An 18,420-nucleotide genomic window follows, 5' to 3' on the forward strand; every position below is an offset into this window, starting at 1 on the left:
ATTTTTTGGCTGTTAATTTTGCTTTGATGAGTTTGCACACATACTATGGTGATCTCCAAAACCCATAATTGTGTTGACTGACAACAAAAACGTAGCCAGATTTTATCAATCGAAAACGATCCTCGCGTCCTTATAGTAAGCAGCTGATCGCCCCATGTCATTGTTTGTGGCAGAAACTGCCAACGGAGACTTAAGATGGTAAATAAACTCTGCTGAAAAAAATGAGCAAAAAGTGTCCAAAAAATGTTTGTAATTGCTGGAGAAGTTGCATTGAGGCCACAAACGCCAGATGATACTTTGACCAGAATTAAATATACAGAAACTATTTGAAAAAAAGAAACTTAAATCATCAATGCCATGTTGTATTGGAGCTAACAGTCTTCGTCCTGGAAGAACTCAGTAGCCTTCCAGATCCTAACCCATTGACAGTACTATTGCTCTTTCAAATTTCGGGAAACACTGATATATTCCCACAACTCTATTGAGAGATCTTAGACTGACAGACCTTCTGGAAATCGTCACGCGTCATTGAAGCATCCGCAAAGAATAGATGTTCTAGATAGCCGACATGGACCACTGAAAAGAGATCTATATAAGGCTGCACAAAATAAACAGAAGCGCTGTATTAGCATGAAACATTTATTACTTTGCTAGTGCTAGAAAAAGATGAAAAACTATTACTTGAAGAATTGCTTGTTGAGTCAGGCATTGATTATGTTATTTCCAAAATGGCAGAGGTGTTCGTTGTCCATATTCAGTTTTGATTCTCTGAAACCTTCTGAGACCTTAGATGCAGTTTTAAAAATAACAGAAATTATAAGGATGTTAAATCTGAAACTAATAGTCCCCTCCTACGCGAAGAAAGAGAAATGACGGTAGTGTTTCCAGATCGATCCAAAAGTCTTCCAAATTTGTAACTGGTAGTAATTTTTTCGAACAACCAATACAAAAAACAGCAAGAAACAAAAAAAAGGATTGAAACAGAAAAAACACGAGATTTGTTACAGAAACTGAATTCAATCAGCTTCTGCAAGCATGAAAAACTCAAAATCTTGCTAGCGCCAGAAAAATATGAAAAGATAATACCCGAAGAATTGCCGGTTGAGGCAAGCCTTGAGCATGTTTTTACCAAATGTGCTTATGTGGTCTTTGTCCTTCCTCAGTTTTGATTTTTGCGAGAAAAACTTTCCCGTTCAAATAACAGGAAATAAAGGCGAGTTTCGTATGTTTAAGAGCCCAAAAATATTTCGCTTTAAGGCTCATAACAGTCAGCATACATCAAGCAATTTTCAATTTATAATTACTCTAAAAAATCAGATCAGGTGTCAAATTTATATGATAGGGAAATATAAAATAATATAATTCAAATAACATGAAAGAAAGCCGATTTGAGCAGATGGTTTTGTTCTTTCACTTGCTCAAAACATTTTGGAGTCCGATTTTTAGTTTCATCCAAGCTAATAGGCAATAATAACACCAATGCTTTGCTTGTATTTACATCAGGTAGTTTCGCTGCCAATTAATCAATTTCATAACTCCTCTGTCTCGCCAAGCGTTATCCCCGTTTGAGAATTTTTATGAATAATATCGCCAGGACCACCTATTTTGATTAGAGAAAACGCCTCCGCTACATCAAAGCCGTCGCCTGGCAGGGTAATATCATTGACTTTCGCATTTACATTTTGCGAGTAGATAAATCGCTGACTAGCTAAATTTTTGAAGCCTCACGTTTTCGAGAAATACCATTAGAACATAAGAATTGGCTTTGATTCTAATGCAAAGTTTTTGCTTTTGAAGTGTTGAAGTTTTTAGCTTATTTAATGGTTGACTTTCTAACAGGCACTGAAAGCAGTTCCGACATTGAAATATATACGATTGTTCAACGGTTTACTTATACTACTTGTTATTAAACGCTTTAACTCATCCAAGTGCTGATTACCCCAAACAAATAGGACTTATTCAGTCGTATGGAAAAAGATATTACATCTGGACAAATTTGTTCACATCCCTTTATATTGCCGTATCCTCAACAGGACACAGCTATTTTTAATTAAATGGAAAATTTCACAATTTTCGAAAATTTTCTGGGAGCACGAAAAATTATATTGTCAGAATTCACAAAATGCTGACAAAGGCGAGTCTTAGTTTTCGTTGGCTACTGAGCAGTTTAACAGATGAACACAAAAAAAAGAAGGAACGAATTGGTAAATTTGATAAAGTAGCTAGCTAATTGTTTGAAGCTGGGAACTTCATTGCAATCCCGAGAAAAACATGGTTCTGGAATGTTAGGGAGAGTTTCTGTAGCAACTGGAGGTGTATTCGGAATAGTGATCGGAATGATTGGAAGCCAAATTGGATGTCTACTAGGGGAATAATGGGTTCATACAAATAAGATACAGCAAAACGCAAAAGTGAGCAGATTTAACCAGATTTGACCAAAAGCATTTATGCTGTAAAGAAGGAAGTAATCTGAGCACGAAAACACAAATGAGAAGTTCTTTCTAGTAGCAACATATCGGTAAGAATCACAGAAACAACAGAAACTAACGCATGAATTCCAAGAAAAAACAATAGAAATTGAAAACCAGTTTGGAATCTTGTTCTACGATTTCGGATACCTGCGAGAATGTTTTTCTCACTTGTATGCCAGAGACAAAATACTTGACAATTCTTCATATTTCGATGGAGTGTTGCCTCATTTCCTCTTTCCATCATCCATTATTCTATCACCAATTGTTTCATTACCAATTACTGTATCAGAGTTTTTCTTCATAGGAAAACCTTAAGACCAGGAACATGTATACTAATTTTTGATTTTCGGTAATAATTACTGGGCTTCAAGAATTTTTCGCGCAGAGAGGCTGGAGTATGTGGAGCCGCTCATTGTGGATCCTCCCACCCATTTATGGAAACATTTATGGAGACATTAAAGGTGTTTCAAAAAATAAAATCCAAATTGTCTCCTTTTATTTTTCATCTTACTATTTGGTATTGCTTAATTATCTGCTAATTGAACTATGTTTACCCAGCCATGTTAATATCTTGGATTTTTGCTGCACCATTCTAAAAGTTGTGACTGGAAAAAAAAAGTTTGACTGGAAAAAAGCTCTTATCAGACTCTGGGCTCCTTAATGTCGTGCGTTTTGCGATTATCGATACAGTATAATTCTGGTCTTGGATTACCCTGGTAAGCGTGATGAAAGGTTGTTTCACTATCTTGACGTGATTAAACATTTCGTGGACACTAGGTTTCTTTGAGAACAATGTGTTGACATAATCAATGTGTCTTGAAAGGACAAGTTATTTTAAACTTTGTTTAGGTTGCAAGAAAGAAACCATTTCATTGCATTGTCTGAGAACACTCAGTATCAATGAACACTTCAGGGATAATGATGAAGAGATGTAATTTATGTTGTTTTCACAAATAACTGCTTGTGTTTACTTTAACTCAGCTTAATGTATCTTTGTGAAGTGTAATTTTTGTTGTCAACCATAGCATAATCTGGCTTTCATTATAGACTAATGAACTTGAGTCCTTCAAGTAAGTCTTGTTTTTCATTGCTTATTCAATTGGCGTATTTCAATTTTACCCCATAGGCCACATAAACGGCTAAAAAAACGTACTAGAAAATTTTTCTAGCACGATCAGGCCTCTCAATATTTTCTTTTTAAAAGTTGTTTAAAATTCTGATGTCCATCAATAACATAAACTCAAATAATCTATTTTCCTGTTTTTTTTCTACCCAAATTGAACATATATAACGTTTGTAAAACCTGATTTCAGTAGCATTGTTTGGTTTGCTGCTGCATGGCGTGTTCCCATCAGAAGATATCTGGAACTGGAAATCTGTCCAATTTGCCATTCCTCAACCCAGGCCCTTCTTTTCTAGGCAATGTCTCCTTCTCGAGTGAGTATTATCAAAGCCTAAGTGCATATTTTCCAAAAGCAACTATTGTCCCGACCCACATAGTGGGAGCGGGGGAGGAAGTGGGGAGGGGAGAACTAAACACAAATTTTGTAAAAAAAAAAGCTTTCTTTTACAAAAATCCAGCGTGAAATCATCCTTGTCTGTGTACTTTGACCATAAAAACAGCTGGGGCCTTCTTGTTGAACAGAAAAGAGCCACTTTTACTTCCCTTGTTGGGACGCTCAAGAGTCGCAGCAGATGTTGATCTTCACGGCTGGGTTCTCGAGCTTTACCCCAGCCTGGTTTTTTCCTCTGTTCCAAATGACGAACACTCCCGAAACTATTAGTTGCTCAGTTGTATAACGGACTGTAACATTGACGGAGCGAAGTTAAGAATCTCGTTAGTGATAAAATAATTTCAAATCTCATACTGATTTTTTCAGAGCTTCAGTCAACGCTAGTATTTTTGCTAATTTCTTGTTAGAAAGGTAAACTAATTTTTATTTTTGCCGATTTTAGGACCTAACAAAAGTTGTAAATGCAGTACAATTTACAGCTCTACAGCAGGAAGTAATTATTTGTGAGAACTCTCAAGTTTTAAGACAATATTTACTCTTACCGTCAATTAATATTACTGGCATCAGGGGTATTGAGGGGTTGCTTCAAAAGAGACATTGTTGTACTGATTACTCCATTGGTCAGATTACGATTGTCTAAAATTGCAATCCTGATTATCTTGCAAATCCGAACCAGTGTTTCCTAGATTTGTCTCTAAGATGGCGCTCCGTTGGGTTGAACTTGTAAACGACCTTCTTCTGAGCTAAGTCACTTTTGATCTTAGATTTGTCCCATTCCTCTATGAATAATTTAGGTTTCATAGCAACTGCAACAAAATTTATTGAATTTTTGCTGATTTTGGTAATTGGTAAGAAAAATGGTGCGATTAGCATTATCACTGCAAGTAAAATTAACTCGATGTACATTCATTGTATTGCTTCAATGTTTATGACTCTGTTCATTAGGCAGGTGAAGAGGCAGCATCATCTCCTCAAAGAACATTGTACAACCTTTTCAATCAACCAAAAGTATGAATGTGTTTGAATACAAGCTCAACAGTTCTATCTCTTGGGTTCTTCATTGGTGGGAGAATTGGTTTGGCATTCTTTTTCCGAAAGTAGTTTCATCTCAACTCGATTAATTCAATTCGTATCTTAATAATCCAAATTTCTCCTTGCAGAACGTATCTCAGGTAATATGTGCTTTCGGCTAGCCTTAACGATGCGCTGCCTTGAACAGAATCTGTACGATGGGATGCTTTGGCGTACGCAAATTTTTATGCTTCAGATTGTATCATATGTTTGAATTCTTCAACCAACATTTCACTCGAATTGTGTCGTCTTCACCCGAGAAGAGTGATCAGTTGACTATATTCATAGTTTTTTATTTATCTTCCCTAATGGTAACCAACTAAGATAGTTTTTCAGTAATTTTCAGATTGAACATTTCGATCTGCAAACTTGTTTGGCTTCGGCAATTTTCGTTGTTTTAAGAGCTTTTCAGGTTTCTTAATCTGTGTTAGCTCTTGTACTGGTTTCAATCAAAGGCTTTGGTAGACTTAGTTTCTACTACAAAGTTACCTGTAGCTTGCTTAGTTTCAATTCCGCGCTCTTGACATCACAGCTTGGGTCACTTCCGTAATTTCGCTTGGCTACTTCGACCAGTTCGTTTAACCACAGAGATCTTTTAAGAACCTCGTGCGACACTCCTGGCGCCCAAATCATGAGAAGTTTAGACACTTCTCTCATTTATTTTTTGATCCATTCATGAGTTTCCAGAACCTCAGCAGCTCGGTTGACGATGAGCAAACAATAGTTGTTTATGTGTGTTGACTGTAGGAACTGGAAGACAATTGGCCAATCTGTCCAATGATAGATTTTCTCAATTTTGGCATTCTGATCTTTCTATATGTACTTTTTAGTGAAACTCCGTGAACTGCTGCTGATTCTCTAATATCCGGTTCTCACGACTCATAAGCGCTATTAGTTTTTTGCCTATCATACATGTTGTTTACAGAGTTGCTTCATCTTAAAAATTTACTGAGATGCGTGTTTATTCCTCTGATGACCTGCTGCTTCGGTGAACAAAGTCTCAATTTTAAACAAATTCAAAAAGGAATCAACTGATCGCCATCGTCTTTATTCTTATCAACTCTGGACACATCAATCACAGTGTTAGTCTTGTCTTATAAGGTCTTTGTCCAGTGTTTGTCCTGTTGACGCCCAATTGATTTTAAAATACGCACTTGCATCGTGAGTGTTGAACATATTCCGAGTGACTCTCGAACACCGTTGAAACAAGGGATAGAGTTAATTTTGCTGGAAGTTTCTCTTTTGTCCCATGACAGACAATGAGACTATCTGCCTCTATTTTCCTGTTGAATTCAAGGCTTAAAGATGAATCTGGTTCAGCTTCAATGTTTTCGTTGACCTGTTTTCCTCTGAGACCTTTAAATTGACAACTTTGTCAATTGTTGCGCACTTTGTCAAGATAGATCTACTTTTACTGAGCAAACTGCAAATCCGTTCGGCTTCAATTCCTATTTGCATCAATTCTTTGATCAAAATTTTCTCTCCAAATAAAATGTAGCCATCGGATTACCGTTGCCTGGGACAGCCAATTGACGAAATTGTTCTTCTAAATCTGCTTTTTTGTTATTCGCGAAATATAATTCAATTGAACTTTGAAGAAAGTCTGGTTCCGATAATTGCTTGTCAGTCATGTCTACGCGCCCCAAATTTCCTGGTGAAGTGCGCACTCTCCTGATTCTTGAGGTTTGTTTGGAATTAAAACGGGGTGGTGCGACTAGGACTCGATGATTGCATTTAGTATGGCGTAGTTATATCTTCTGAATGTTCCGAACAAAACTTGCAGGGACGTCTATATCTTTACAACGGTACTTCAGTGTCGTCGGTGTTGGCATCGTTCTGGAGGCATGAGTTGTTTACCTAATTGCAAAGCGAAAAATTTTGTGCAATGTTAAGTCATCGTCTCGACACAGAATACTAACTAGGTGTTTTTAATGGTGTTTTGAGTGGTTTCCTCCGAAGTTCTGAATGCATATTTTCCATCTTTTGAATGACCAGGGACAACACAGTTTGAACCGTAGGACTCATTATCCCAGCACTTACTAATGAGATGTGCCAGTAATTTATATCCTCTAGAGGTTGCTGTTGTACGAATCGTCGCTGCTCGTTTTGCCGGGAGTGGACCGCTTAGAACTCTTTGTTTCATTTTTTTGTTTTGTTTCAGGGCCTACGGTGCAGTTTTATTGTCTTCAATTTTAATTCTATTGAGTGATTTACGTTTTAGCAGACTTTTTCAAAAATATCTTGAACATCGTTTGGGTGATAAATTTAGTGTAACATATTCTCTAAATGTGGGTAACGGTCTTACCATTCTTGCAGTTTCCATTTGTGTCAACAAGTAAGTTTTCACTAACACAGATTTAGACTGTCGTCAGCAATGGTGGCTTCTGGTGGGCTGAAACACTGATGAGCACTATTTCAAGCATAACATTTTGTAATCCGAAGGCTTCTGTTGCTGACAAGGATGCTTTTTTGGCCTTGAAAATAAGTTTTTTCTATAGTCTTTTCTGCGAACATCTTAGAGGATTAAGAGGCACACAAGGTTGTATTTTAAAACTTAACTGTCCATATGATGGGTTTTTGTGGCTTTTTCCACAACGTGGCACTCTGAAACTTTTGTTTTTTTAGTCTTCTGACAGGTGACCTGGTCTCAAACAACTGAAACATAGTCGGATCTTCTGCACAAGTTGTTGTCTCTTTTTCTTTAGGTTGAATGTCTCCAAACCAAAATAGAGGATTGTCTCTTTTTTTACACGATACTCGCAGTTCTCTGGCTTGTATGAGTCTTCAGCGTTCGAGGCAAAAGTACTCATTTTTGGGTTTTCAAGGACCTGAACCTTATTTAGACCAAATGACTTGTTTGTTTGGGTTGATAGGTCTTCAAAAGTGAAAAACCATTACGTGTCACAGCAACTGCCCCGTCAGGTGTGAAGAGAAATTGCTTGTTGTAGAATTGATCACCAGGTCTGCTCCTAGGACAGCCTTGTATCCAAGTTGTTTTAACAAATCGTCGTCACGTTAGTGAGTTGGACAAAACCGCTAGAATCATCGAGAATGACTTGAGAACTTTCTTGAGCTGAGCTACATCTATTAATCTTAGTCTGTCCAGTCTGCTCCGAAGAACGTTCGAAGTTCGATAGTATGACTTTGAGCCATTTTCAATGCCGAACATTGCTGCTTTTCTTTGACCAGTAAATCTATTGTTCAATTATTATAGCTCTGCAGTATCTTAATCGTCTTTGTATGAACAGACTAAAATTTTCAGACCTCCCGGTCAACTCTCCTTATTATTTTGTTAATCTGCGCTAGGCGTTCTTTCCGATCCACCATTAGTAGCTGGCAAGTAAATAAACTAGGGGAATAGTTTTGTTTGTGGTGTTATTTTTTCCGGTTTCGAAAGATTTGCTGCAAGAACTTAGTTCCAACTGTTGCTTGTAAGCCGCGGTTGAGCTGACGGTGCTCGCTCATCAAGTTGAAACACTTGAAATGATCATGGGTGAGAACTCAAATATGTTTCTGGTAGCTCCAGACTGCCCATCTATAGTGTGCCAACAGCCAAACTAGCAGATCGAGATTGACTGAAATACTTTTTCAGGCAATTACCTCATCCATTTTCTACTTCTCGCTCCTTTATTGCTGAATCTAACAATTTACACTTCGTTTACTGCTAATCCAGATGCTTCTGACCTCTTTTCTGCCAGTCCAATCTGAACACGTTGCTGTGCTTTCTCTGTCTCTGCGGTTTCTAATGTTTTGTTTCCAACTCTCCACTTTGCCGACGGGGAAGTAGTTTTTCTCCTTTTTGTTCTTGGTGTTCATGTTCTATCGCGCTTGCCTTTTGTCGGAGCTGTTGTTCTGCTTCGTGTTTTTCCATAAACTTTTTAGCTTGATTGGCTTGAATAAGGTATTTTGTTTATTTTTGCAGTGCGTGCTGAGGCGTTTGCTGGCCATCGTTGAGTTTTTCTGCTGTGAACAATCAAAAAAAATTGAACGTCCTTTTTTTGCTCTCCATCACTTTTTCAGCCTGATTTGCCTGACTGAGGATTTTACTAAAGTTGTTTTTACAAACAATGGCTTTTTTGCAGTGCTTGCTTAGGCGTTTGCTGGCCATCGTTGATTTTTTCGTTTTGATCAATCGAAACAAATGCAAGGTCTGTTTTTGTTGTTGTCTGTTGGGACCGGCAGATGTTGCCATTGCTCCACAAACTTAGCGTAAATAATTTTTTACAGTATCGTTTTTGAGCTTAACGCTGGCTTGGTTCCTTACTCTTGTCAAATTGGCTAACAATCTTGTCGAAACTTTTCGTCGTTTAGTTGTAAAAAAACAATAATTTCATTGATTGCCATTAAGAATATCTCAACATATTTTTTAAATCTAGAATTTCATTTTTTGAACTTTGATGACTTATGTTAATGTTCAATGGTGTCTTCAACTTCCCTTTTCTTGTAGAGTACTCTGCAATAAAATTTTTGCTGTTTTTGGCAGAATGCGATTGGTATTAACTTAATTAAAATTTTCGTCCTTTTGCGCTCAATTAGAATTACTCTTCGATTTTGCGTTTAGAAGATTAAAGTACGTATTTCCCTCAATGTTATGATCTGTCGAACCAATCAAACTTTTTTGGCAGTGAATTACAGAAGAAATAATATTAAATGAGGCACTCATTGGTTTTCAAAATTAATGATTCTACCTGAGAAAAAGGTGATTTTATTGGAATAGATTTATCTTCTTCTGACTTAAAATTTTTTGTGTAAAATTTTCCTACATTGAAACCAGGGTTAACTAGCCTGACTTCTCATCTTTAGAAACCTATCCACTAATTGAAAAGAGAAACTGAACTTTTTCTCCCATTTGCTTTTGCTCGGTTTTTGGTTTTGATTTTTTTTATTACTTTTGGCTAATAATTCCTTTTGGTCCGCAAAATATCCATTTTGGCAGTCACAAGTCTCTTGTGGGTGATTATTCTTTTTTCTCACGTTTTCCGACAATATGGTGCCATATTAAAGCATTGCTGAGTGATTGTTTTTTCCCCAAAAACAACTCCAAGCATCAATTCTCTATATAAACATCAAATAAAATTGAGCAAATTTAAATCATTTCACTGGACATAATTGAGCACAGATTACCTAAAGAGGCTATTTAATTTTTTTTAAAATTGTTATTGATGGTTCTTGTTTTGACGTTTTAGAATTGAAAAAATTGTTTCAAAATTTTTGTGGTTTTAATTTTTTAAGATTTTGCTGTCGCCTGCAAGTTTTCAATCGTCTCTAACCACACCATTCTCCTAAAGATGTAAAGATACTTTGTTAAATTGGTAAGATATTTTAAATTTTTTTTAGTTGTTGCGTCATCTCTCAGCCAAATGGCGCTACTATGAAATTACTAACGTTTGAAAAATATCGCTCTAAAATATGTCATTTTAACCATAATTTGCCGTTTTCTCTTCAGTTTTTTCTTACCATTGTTCAAGTTCTATCCTTCATAGAAGTTTTTCAGAAAACTTGACGTGAGTAGTCATTTCACAATTCAATTAAAAATCGTGTCTGACAAATTGCTTTTGAAGAATGCACTTGCATCGTGAGGGTTGAACAATTTCCGAGTGACTCTCGAACACCGTTGAGACAAGGGATAGAGTTAATTTTGCTGGAAGTTTTTCTTTTGTCCCATGACAGACAATGAGACTATCTGCTTCTAATTGCCTGTTGAATCCAAGGGTTAAAGATGACTCTGGTTCAGCTTCAATGTTTTCGTTGACCTGTTTTCCTCTGATATCTTTAAATTGACAACTTTGTCATTTGTTGCCCACTTTGCCAAGATATATTTACCTTTACTGAGCACACTGCAAATCCGGTTGGCTTCAATTCCTATTTGCATCAGTTTTTCTTTGCATTTTTTCTTTGATCAAGATTTTTTCTCCAAATAAAAAGTAGCCATCGGATTACCGTTGCCTGGGACAGCAAATTGACGAAATTTTTCCTCTATATCTGCTTTTTTGTTATTCGCGAAATATAATTCAATTGAACTTTGAAGAAAGTCTGGTTCCGATAATTGCTTGTCAGTCATGTCTACGCGCCCCAAATTTGCTGGTGAAGTGCGCACTCTCCTGATTCTTGAGGTTTGTTTAGAATGATAACGGGGTGGTGTGACTAGGACTCGATGTTTGAATTTTGTTTGGCGTAGTTATATTTTTTGAATATTCCGAACAAATCATGCAGGGACGTCTATGTTTTTACAACTTTACTTCAGTGTCATCTTTGGTGTTTTTTTCTGGAGGCATGAGTTGTTTACCTAATTGCAAAGCAGAAAATGTTGTGCAACGTTATGTCGTTGCCTCGCCACAGAATACCAACTATAACAGAACAAAATTTTCAGACCTCTGGAGCAACTATCCTGGATATTCTTATTATTCTGTTAATCTGCGTTAGGCGTTATTTCCGATCCACTACTAGTAGCTGGCTAGTAAATGACTGCGGGAATAGTTTTGTTTACGGTGTTTTTTTCAGTTTGGGAAGATTTGCTACAAGAACTTTCTTAAAGACTGCAGTCTCTGTGATTGTTTCACTAATGCAGAGAGTCCTTTTGCTGAATTATAGTTTTGGTTATGTCCATTTGATGACCTGTAATTTTAGTTGTTTTTGGAAATTCTTTGTTATAATGCTCAATTATATGCCGCGTTTGAGCTGGCGCTGCTCGCTCATCAGGTTGAAACACTTGAAGTGGTCATGGGTGAGAATGAAATATGTGTCTGGTGGTTCAAGACTGCCAATCTAAAGCAATACTAGCAGATAGAGGTTGACTAAAGGTACGTTTTCAGGCAACGACTTTATCCAATTTCTAGTTCTCGCAACTTTTTCTGGAATAAAACACTTTCCACTTCGTTTACAGCTGATCCAGACGCTCCTGAACTTTTTTTTTCTAGACGTGCAGTCTAGACGTGACTCCAGTTCCTCGTGTTCATGTTCTATCGCGCTTTTTTTGTCGGAGCTGTTGTTTTGCTTCCAGTTTTTCCATCATGTTTTCAGCCTGATTCGCTTGAATGAGATATTTTGCTAAAGTTGTATTTACGAACAATGAGTTTTTTGCAGTGCGTGCTTAGGCATTTGGTGGCCATCGTTGATTTTTTGTTTTGATCATTCAAAACAATTCTAAGGTCTGTTTTTGTTGTTGTCTATCGGGGCCGGCAGATGTTGCCACAGCTCCACATACTTAGCGTAACTTTATCTTTACAGAATCGTCTTTGAGCTTAACATTGGCTTGGTTCCTTACTCTTGTCCAATTGGCTAATATTCGTGTCGAAACTGTTCGTCGCTTAGTTATAAAAACCATAATTTAATTGATTGCCATCTTTGGCTATTTTGAGATCTAGAACAAACTTGTCCGCTAAAAATGGAATCTTTCGATGAATCAAATTATAGTAAATCTAGAGCCAACTGCATTTGGTATGAGTCTCTTAAGGTTCCAGAGCAATGAGTTTCCGGTCTTCGATCAAGTTGTCCACAGCAAAAAATAAATTACATATCATGCATAACATAATTAGTACTTGTTTCTGATCGGTTTAATAAAGTAAAATGATATAAGTCCTCTTTTACACATTGATTTTCATGTATTTTCACCATGTGCTTTTGCTGATAAATGCAAGGATGATGCGTAACTAGCACTAGATATCTCAAATATAAGCTTTTGACCACGAGTAAAAAGACTAAATAATCGCATAAACAGAGCATATCAGCTTTTAGACAAATCGTGAAGAATTTGCATCATATAAATTCTAATAGCAACACTGGTAGTTATAATGCAACTATATTTGTTGGGTTCAAAGATGGCGTTAGAAGTAACCCTATTGGTACGTTAAACTATATGGTTCAACTGGCTATCTCTCCAAATCCGGTGTAAAAATATTATATCGCCATTTGTAGGTTTTTCAGTTTGGCATTTTTCATGACTACTTAAAATCTGAATTTTTAAATCTAGAATTTCATTTTTTGAAGTTTGATGGCTTATGCTGTTTTTTAGTAGTGTCTACAACTTCCCTTATCTTTTAAAGAACTCTGCAATAAAACACTGCTGTTTTCGAATGAATGCGATTGGTTTTAATTTAATTAAAATCTTCGTCCTTTTTCGCACATTTAGAATTACTCTTCGACTTTGCGTTTAGAAGATTAAAATACGTATTTCCTCAATGTATGATCTGTCGAGCCAATCAAATTTTTTGCAGTGAATTACAGAACAAACTATTAAACGAGGCACTCATTGGTTTTAAAAATTAAGGACTCTACTTGGAGAAAACGGTGATTTTTATTGGATTAGAGTAATCTTGTTCTGACTTGAAATGATTTTTCGGAAAATTTTCCTACCTTGAAACCAGGGGTAAATTAGCATGACTTCTCTTCAGTATAAAACTATTCATTAATGGAAAAAAGAAATTGAACTTTTTCTCCTATTTGCTTTTCTGTTGTTGGTTTTGATTTTGCTACCGCTTGCAAGTTTTTCATCGTTTCTAACCATACCATTCTCCTGAAAATGTAAAAATTCTTTGTTATACTGGTAAAATATTTTCAACTTTCTTTTAGTTTTTGGGTCGTATCTCAGCCAAATTGGGCTACTATAAAATTACTAAGGTGCGAAATGTATCCTACGCTCTAAAATATATCAATTTAATCACAATTTGTTGTTTTCTCTTCAATTTTTCTTTTCCGTTGGTCAAGTTCTAGCTTTTATAGATGTTTTTCAGAAAGTTTGACGTGAGTTATCGTGTGTGACAATTCAACTGAAAATCGTGTCCGAAAATTTGATTTTAAAAAATGCACTTGCATTGTGAGTGTTTAACATATTCTGAGTGACTCTCGAGCACCGTTGAGACAGAGCATAGAGTTAATTTTGCTGGAAGGTCTTTTTTGTCTCGTGACAGACAGTGAGACTATCTGCTTCTATTTTTCTGTTGAATCCAAGGGTTAAAGATGGCTCTGGTTTAGCTTCAATGTTTTTGTAGACCTGTTTTCCTCTGAGATTTTAGACTTGACTTCTTCGTCATTTGTTGCCCATTTTGTCCAGATAGATCTACTTTTACTGAGCACATTGCAAATCCGGTCTGTTTTAACTCCATTTTCATCAGTTTTTTTTGAAGATTTTCCCTCCAAATAAAATGTAGCCATCGGATTACGTTGCCTTGGACAGCAATTTGAAGAAATTGTTCCTCTATGTCTTCTTTTTTGTTATTCGCGAAAAAAAATTCAATTAAACTTTGATGTAATTCTGGTCCAGATAATGGCTTGCTAGATATGCCTACGTGTCGCTATTTTGCTGGTGAAGTACGCACTCTCCTGATTCTTCAGGTTTGTTCGGAATGATAACGGGGTGGTGTGACTAGGACTCGATGTTATTTTTTTTGAATATTGTGAACAAATCATGCCGGGACGTCTATGTTTTTTATAAAGCTACTTCAGTGTCATTTTTGTTGTCTTTGTACTGGAAGCTTGAGTTGTTTGCCTAATTGCCAAGCAGAAAATGTTTTGCAACGTCACGTCGTTGTCTCGCCACAGAATACCAACTAGGTATTTTTAGGGGAGTTTTGAGTGGTTTCTTCTGAAGTCCTGAATGCCTATTTTTTTCATCTTTTGAATGACCAGAGACATCACAGTTTGAACCGTACGACTCGATATCCCAGCACTTACTAATCCGATGTGCTAGTATTTTATACGCCCTAGAGGTTGCTGTTGTAGGAATCGTCGCTGTTAGTTTTGGCGGGAGTGGACCGCTTAGAACTCCATGTTTTGTTTCATTGCCTACGGTGCAGTTTTATTGTCTTCAATTTTAATTTCATTGAGTGATTTACGTTTTAGCAGTCTGTCTCAAAAACAACTAGAACATCATTTTGGTTATAATTTTTTTGACATGTTCTCAACATGTGGGTAACGGTCTTTCAATTCCCGCAGTTTCTCATTCTTGTCAACAAGTAAGTTTTCACCAACATAGATTTAAATTGTGATTAATGGTGGCTTTTGTTTTTTTGGCCTTGAAAACGAGTTTCAGAAACAATAGTCTTGTCTGCGAACAATTTAGAGGATTAAGAGGCACACAATGTTGTTTTTTCTAAACTTAACTACCTATGTGTGGGCTTTTTGTGGCGTTTTCCACAACTGGGCAACTTGATAGTTATGTTTTTTCAGTCCTCTGACAGTTGAGCTGGTCTCAAACAACTGAAACACAGTCAGATCTTCTGCACAAATTGTTGCCTTTTTTTCTTTCAGTCTGCTCCTAGGACAGCTTTGTATCCAAGCTGTTTTAAAAAGTTCGTCGTCACTTTAGTGGACAGAAGCGCGAGAATAATCGGGAATGACTTGAGGATGTGTGTATGTTTCTTGAGCTGAGCGACGTCTATCGAGCTTGGTCTGTCCAAATTGCTCCGGAGAAGTTTGATAGCATGACTTTCAGCCATTTTCAGTACTGAAAATTGATTTTTTTCATTGACCAGTAAATTTCTTGTTCAATCATTATATCTCATCAGAATCGCTACTCGTCGTTTTATGAACACATCAAAAGTTTCAGACATCTTGGGCAACTCTTCTGGATCTCCTTATTATTCTGTTGATCTGCTTTGGGCGTTATTTCCGATCCACTACTAGTAGCTGGCTAGTAAATAACTGGGGGAATAGTTTTATTTACGGTGTTTTTTCCGGTTTCGGAAGATTTTCTACAAGAACTTTCTTCGAGACTGCAGTCTCTGTGATTGTTTTGCTACTGCAGAGGGTCCTTTTGCTGAAAAATAGTTTTAGGTAAATCCATTAGTTGGCCTGTAATTTTAATTGTATTCGGAACTTCTTCGTTCCAATGGTTGCTTATATGCTGCGTTTGAGCTTGCGGTTCTCGCTCATCAAGTTGAAACACTTGAATTGTTCATGGTTGAGAACTGAAATACGTGTCTGGTCTTTCAATACTGCCCATCTATAGCGTGTCAACAGCAATACTATCAGATAGAGATTGACCAAAGGTACGTTTTCAAGCAACAAATTTATCCGTCTTCTAGTCATCGCACTTTTTGCTGAGTCTAACACTTTCCACTTCGTTTACTGGGCGCCTCTGATGCTCTTATCGGGATGCTCCTAAACTCTTTTCTGCCAATCTGGTCTTAACACGTTGCTCTGCTTTCTCTGCCTCTAAGTATTCTCATGTTTTGTTTCCAGCTCTCTACTTTGCCGTCGGGGAAGTAGTTTTTCTCTTTTTTGTTGTTGTCGTATCCGTAACTCCAGTTTTTCGTGTTCATCATCAATCGCGCTTTCCTTTTGTCGGAGCTGTTGTTCTGCTTCGAGTTTTTCCATCATGTTTTCAGCCTGATTCGCTTGAATGAGGTATTTTGCTAAAGTTGTATTTACGAACAATGAGCTTTCTTCAGTGCGTGCTTAGGCGTTTGGTGGCCATCGTTGATTTTTTGTTTTGATCATTCAAAACAAATCTAAGGTCTGTTTTTGTTGTTGTCTATCGGGGCTGGCAGATGCTGCCACAGCTCCACATACTTAGCGTAACTTTATTTTTCCTGAATTGTTTTTGAGCTTAACATTGGCTTGCTTCCTTACCCTTGTCTAATTGGCTAACAATCGTGTCGAAAATGTTCGTCGCTTAGTTGTAAAAACCATAATTTAATTGATTGCCATCAAGAATATCTTTTGTGATAAGCTTTGTTCAGTCTCTGATTGAGGTTTGTAAGGACTGATTGGTCTATTTGCTAACTTCTTGTGTATAAGATCAACTAATTTGTATTTTTGGCGATTGTGAGCTCTAGCAAAAACTTGAACGCTAAAAACTGAATTTTTCGATGAATCAAATTATTAATACTCGAGAGCCAACTGCATTTGGTATGAGTCTCTGAAGGTTCCAGAGCAACGAGGTTCCAGTATTCAATCAAGTTGTCCACAGCAATAAATAAATTAAATATCATGCATAACATAATTAGTACTTGTTTCTGATCGGTTTAATAAAGTAAAATGATAAAAGTCCTCTCTTACACATTGAGTTTCATGTATTTTCACTATGTGCTTTTGCTGATAAATGCAAGGATGAAGCGTAACTAGCACTAGATGTCTCAAATATAAGCATTTGACCACGAGTAAAAAACTAAATAATCGCATAAACAGAGCATATCAGCTTTTGGACAAATCGTGAAAAATTTGCATCATATAAATTCTAATAGCAACACTAGTAGTTATAATGCAACTATGTTTGTTGGGTTCAAAGATGGCGTTAGAAGTAACCCTATCGGTACGTTAAACTATATGGCTCAACTGGCTATCTCTCCAAATCCGGTGTAAAAATATTATATCGCCATTTGTAAGTTTTTCAGTTTGGCATTTTTCATGATTACTTAAAATCTAAATTTTTAAATATAGAATTTCATTTTTTGAAGTTTGATGGCTTATGCTGTTTTTAGTAGTGTCTCCAACTTCCCTTATCTTGTAAAGAACTCTGCAATAAAATTTTTGCTGTTTTCGAATGAATGCGTTTGGTTTTAATTTAATTAAAATCTTCGTCCTTTTTCGCACATTTAGAATTACTCTTCGACTTTGCGTTTAGAATATTAAAATACGTTTTTCCTCAATGTATGATCTGTCCAACCAATCAAATTTTTTGCAGTGATTTACAGAACAAACTATTAAACGAGGCACCCGTTGGTTTTAAAAATTAAGGACTCTACTTGGAGAAAACGGTGATTTTTATTGGATCAGAATAATCTTGTTCTGACTTGAAATGATTTTTCGAAAAATTTTCCTACCTTGAAACCAGGGGTAAATTAGCATGACTTCTCGTCCGTATAAATTTATTCATTAATGGAAAAGAGATATTGAACTTTTTCTCCTATTTGCTTTTCTGTTGTTGGTTTTGATTATTATTGGCTAAAAATTCGCTTTTGAACGTAAAATATCCATTTTCAAGCATTGCTGGATAATTGTTTTTCCACCAAAAACAACTGCAAGCATCAAATCTCTATATAAACATCAATTAAAATTGTACGAATTTACTTCATTTCAGTGGACCTAAATGTATTTTTTCATAAAAATAAAGAATTTGCCTTGTTTTGCATGGTCAAATACCACCAGTTGACGTACTCTATGCCACGTAGGCATCATTGAATGCAGCAACATATTGCTGTGTTTTGATATGAATTAGGTGTTGTTTCAAAATTTTGTCAGCTTTGCCGTTGACAGTGAAAAACTGCAGACAATTTTTGCCACGTCGAAGGGCAATTACTGTGGCATATTTGTTGAAAATATTTTTTTGATTGTAATAAAAAAACTTAAACTCAATTTTTTTCAAATTCTCTTTTGCATGGAGTCTTACTTTTTTACAATTGTTGCCAAGTTTGACAGTTAGACAA

The 18,420-nt window shown here is 36.4% G+C and overlaps 2 protein-coding genes across 4 annotated transcripts in view; both read left to right on the forward strand.

Moving 5' to 3' along the window:
- LOC142339991 (serine/arginine-rich splicing factor 7-like) overlaps nucleotides 1–18,420 on the forward strand; it is a 447,863-nt gene that overhangs the window by 321,500 nt on the left and 107,943 nt on the right. The gene's annotated exons all lie outside the window — the stretch shown is intronic.
- The window catches only part of LOC142339990 (uncharacterized), a 45,027-nt gene continuing 29,969 nt past the window's right edge, over nucleotides 3,363–18,420 (forward strand). Inside the window, exons 1-2 of one of the 2 annotated variants that reach the window (XM_075390376.1) lie at nucleotides 3,363–3,541; nucleotides 3,788–3,908. In XM_075390376.1, coding sequence (XP_075246491.1) covers nucleotides 3,523–3,541; nucleotides 3,788–3,908 — 140 coding nt within the window. In that variant the 5' untranslated portion in view covers nucleotides 3,363–3,522. Of the gene's footprint in view, nucleotides 3,542–3,784; nucleotides 3,909–18,420 lie in introns of both variants that reach the window. The other variant, XM_075390375.1, reaches the window with a different exon arrangement.

Source organism: Convolutriloba macropyga, chromosome 5 (assembly GCF_964194025.1).
Source record: "Convolutriloba macropyga chromosome 5, txConMacr16.3, whole genome shotgun sequence".
NCBI lineage: Eukaryota > Metazoa > Xenacoelomorpha > Acoela > Convolutidae > Convolutriloba > Convolutriloba macropyga.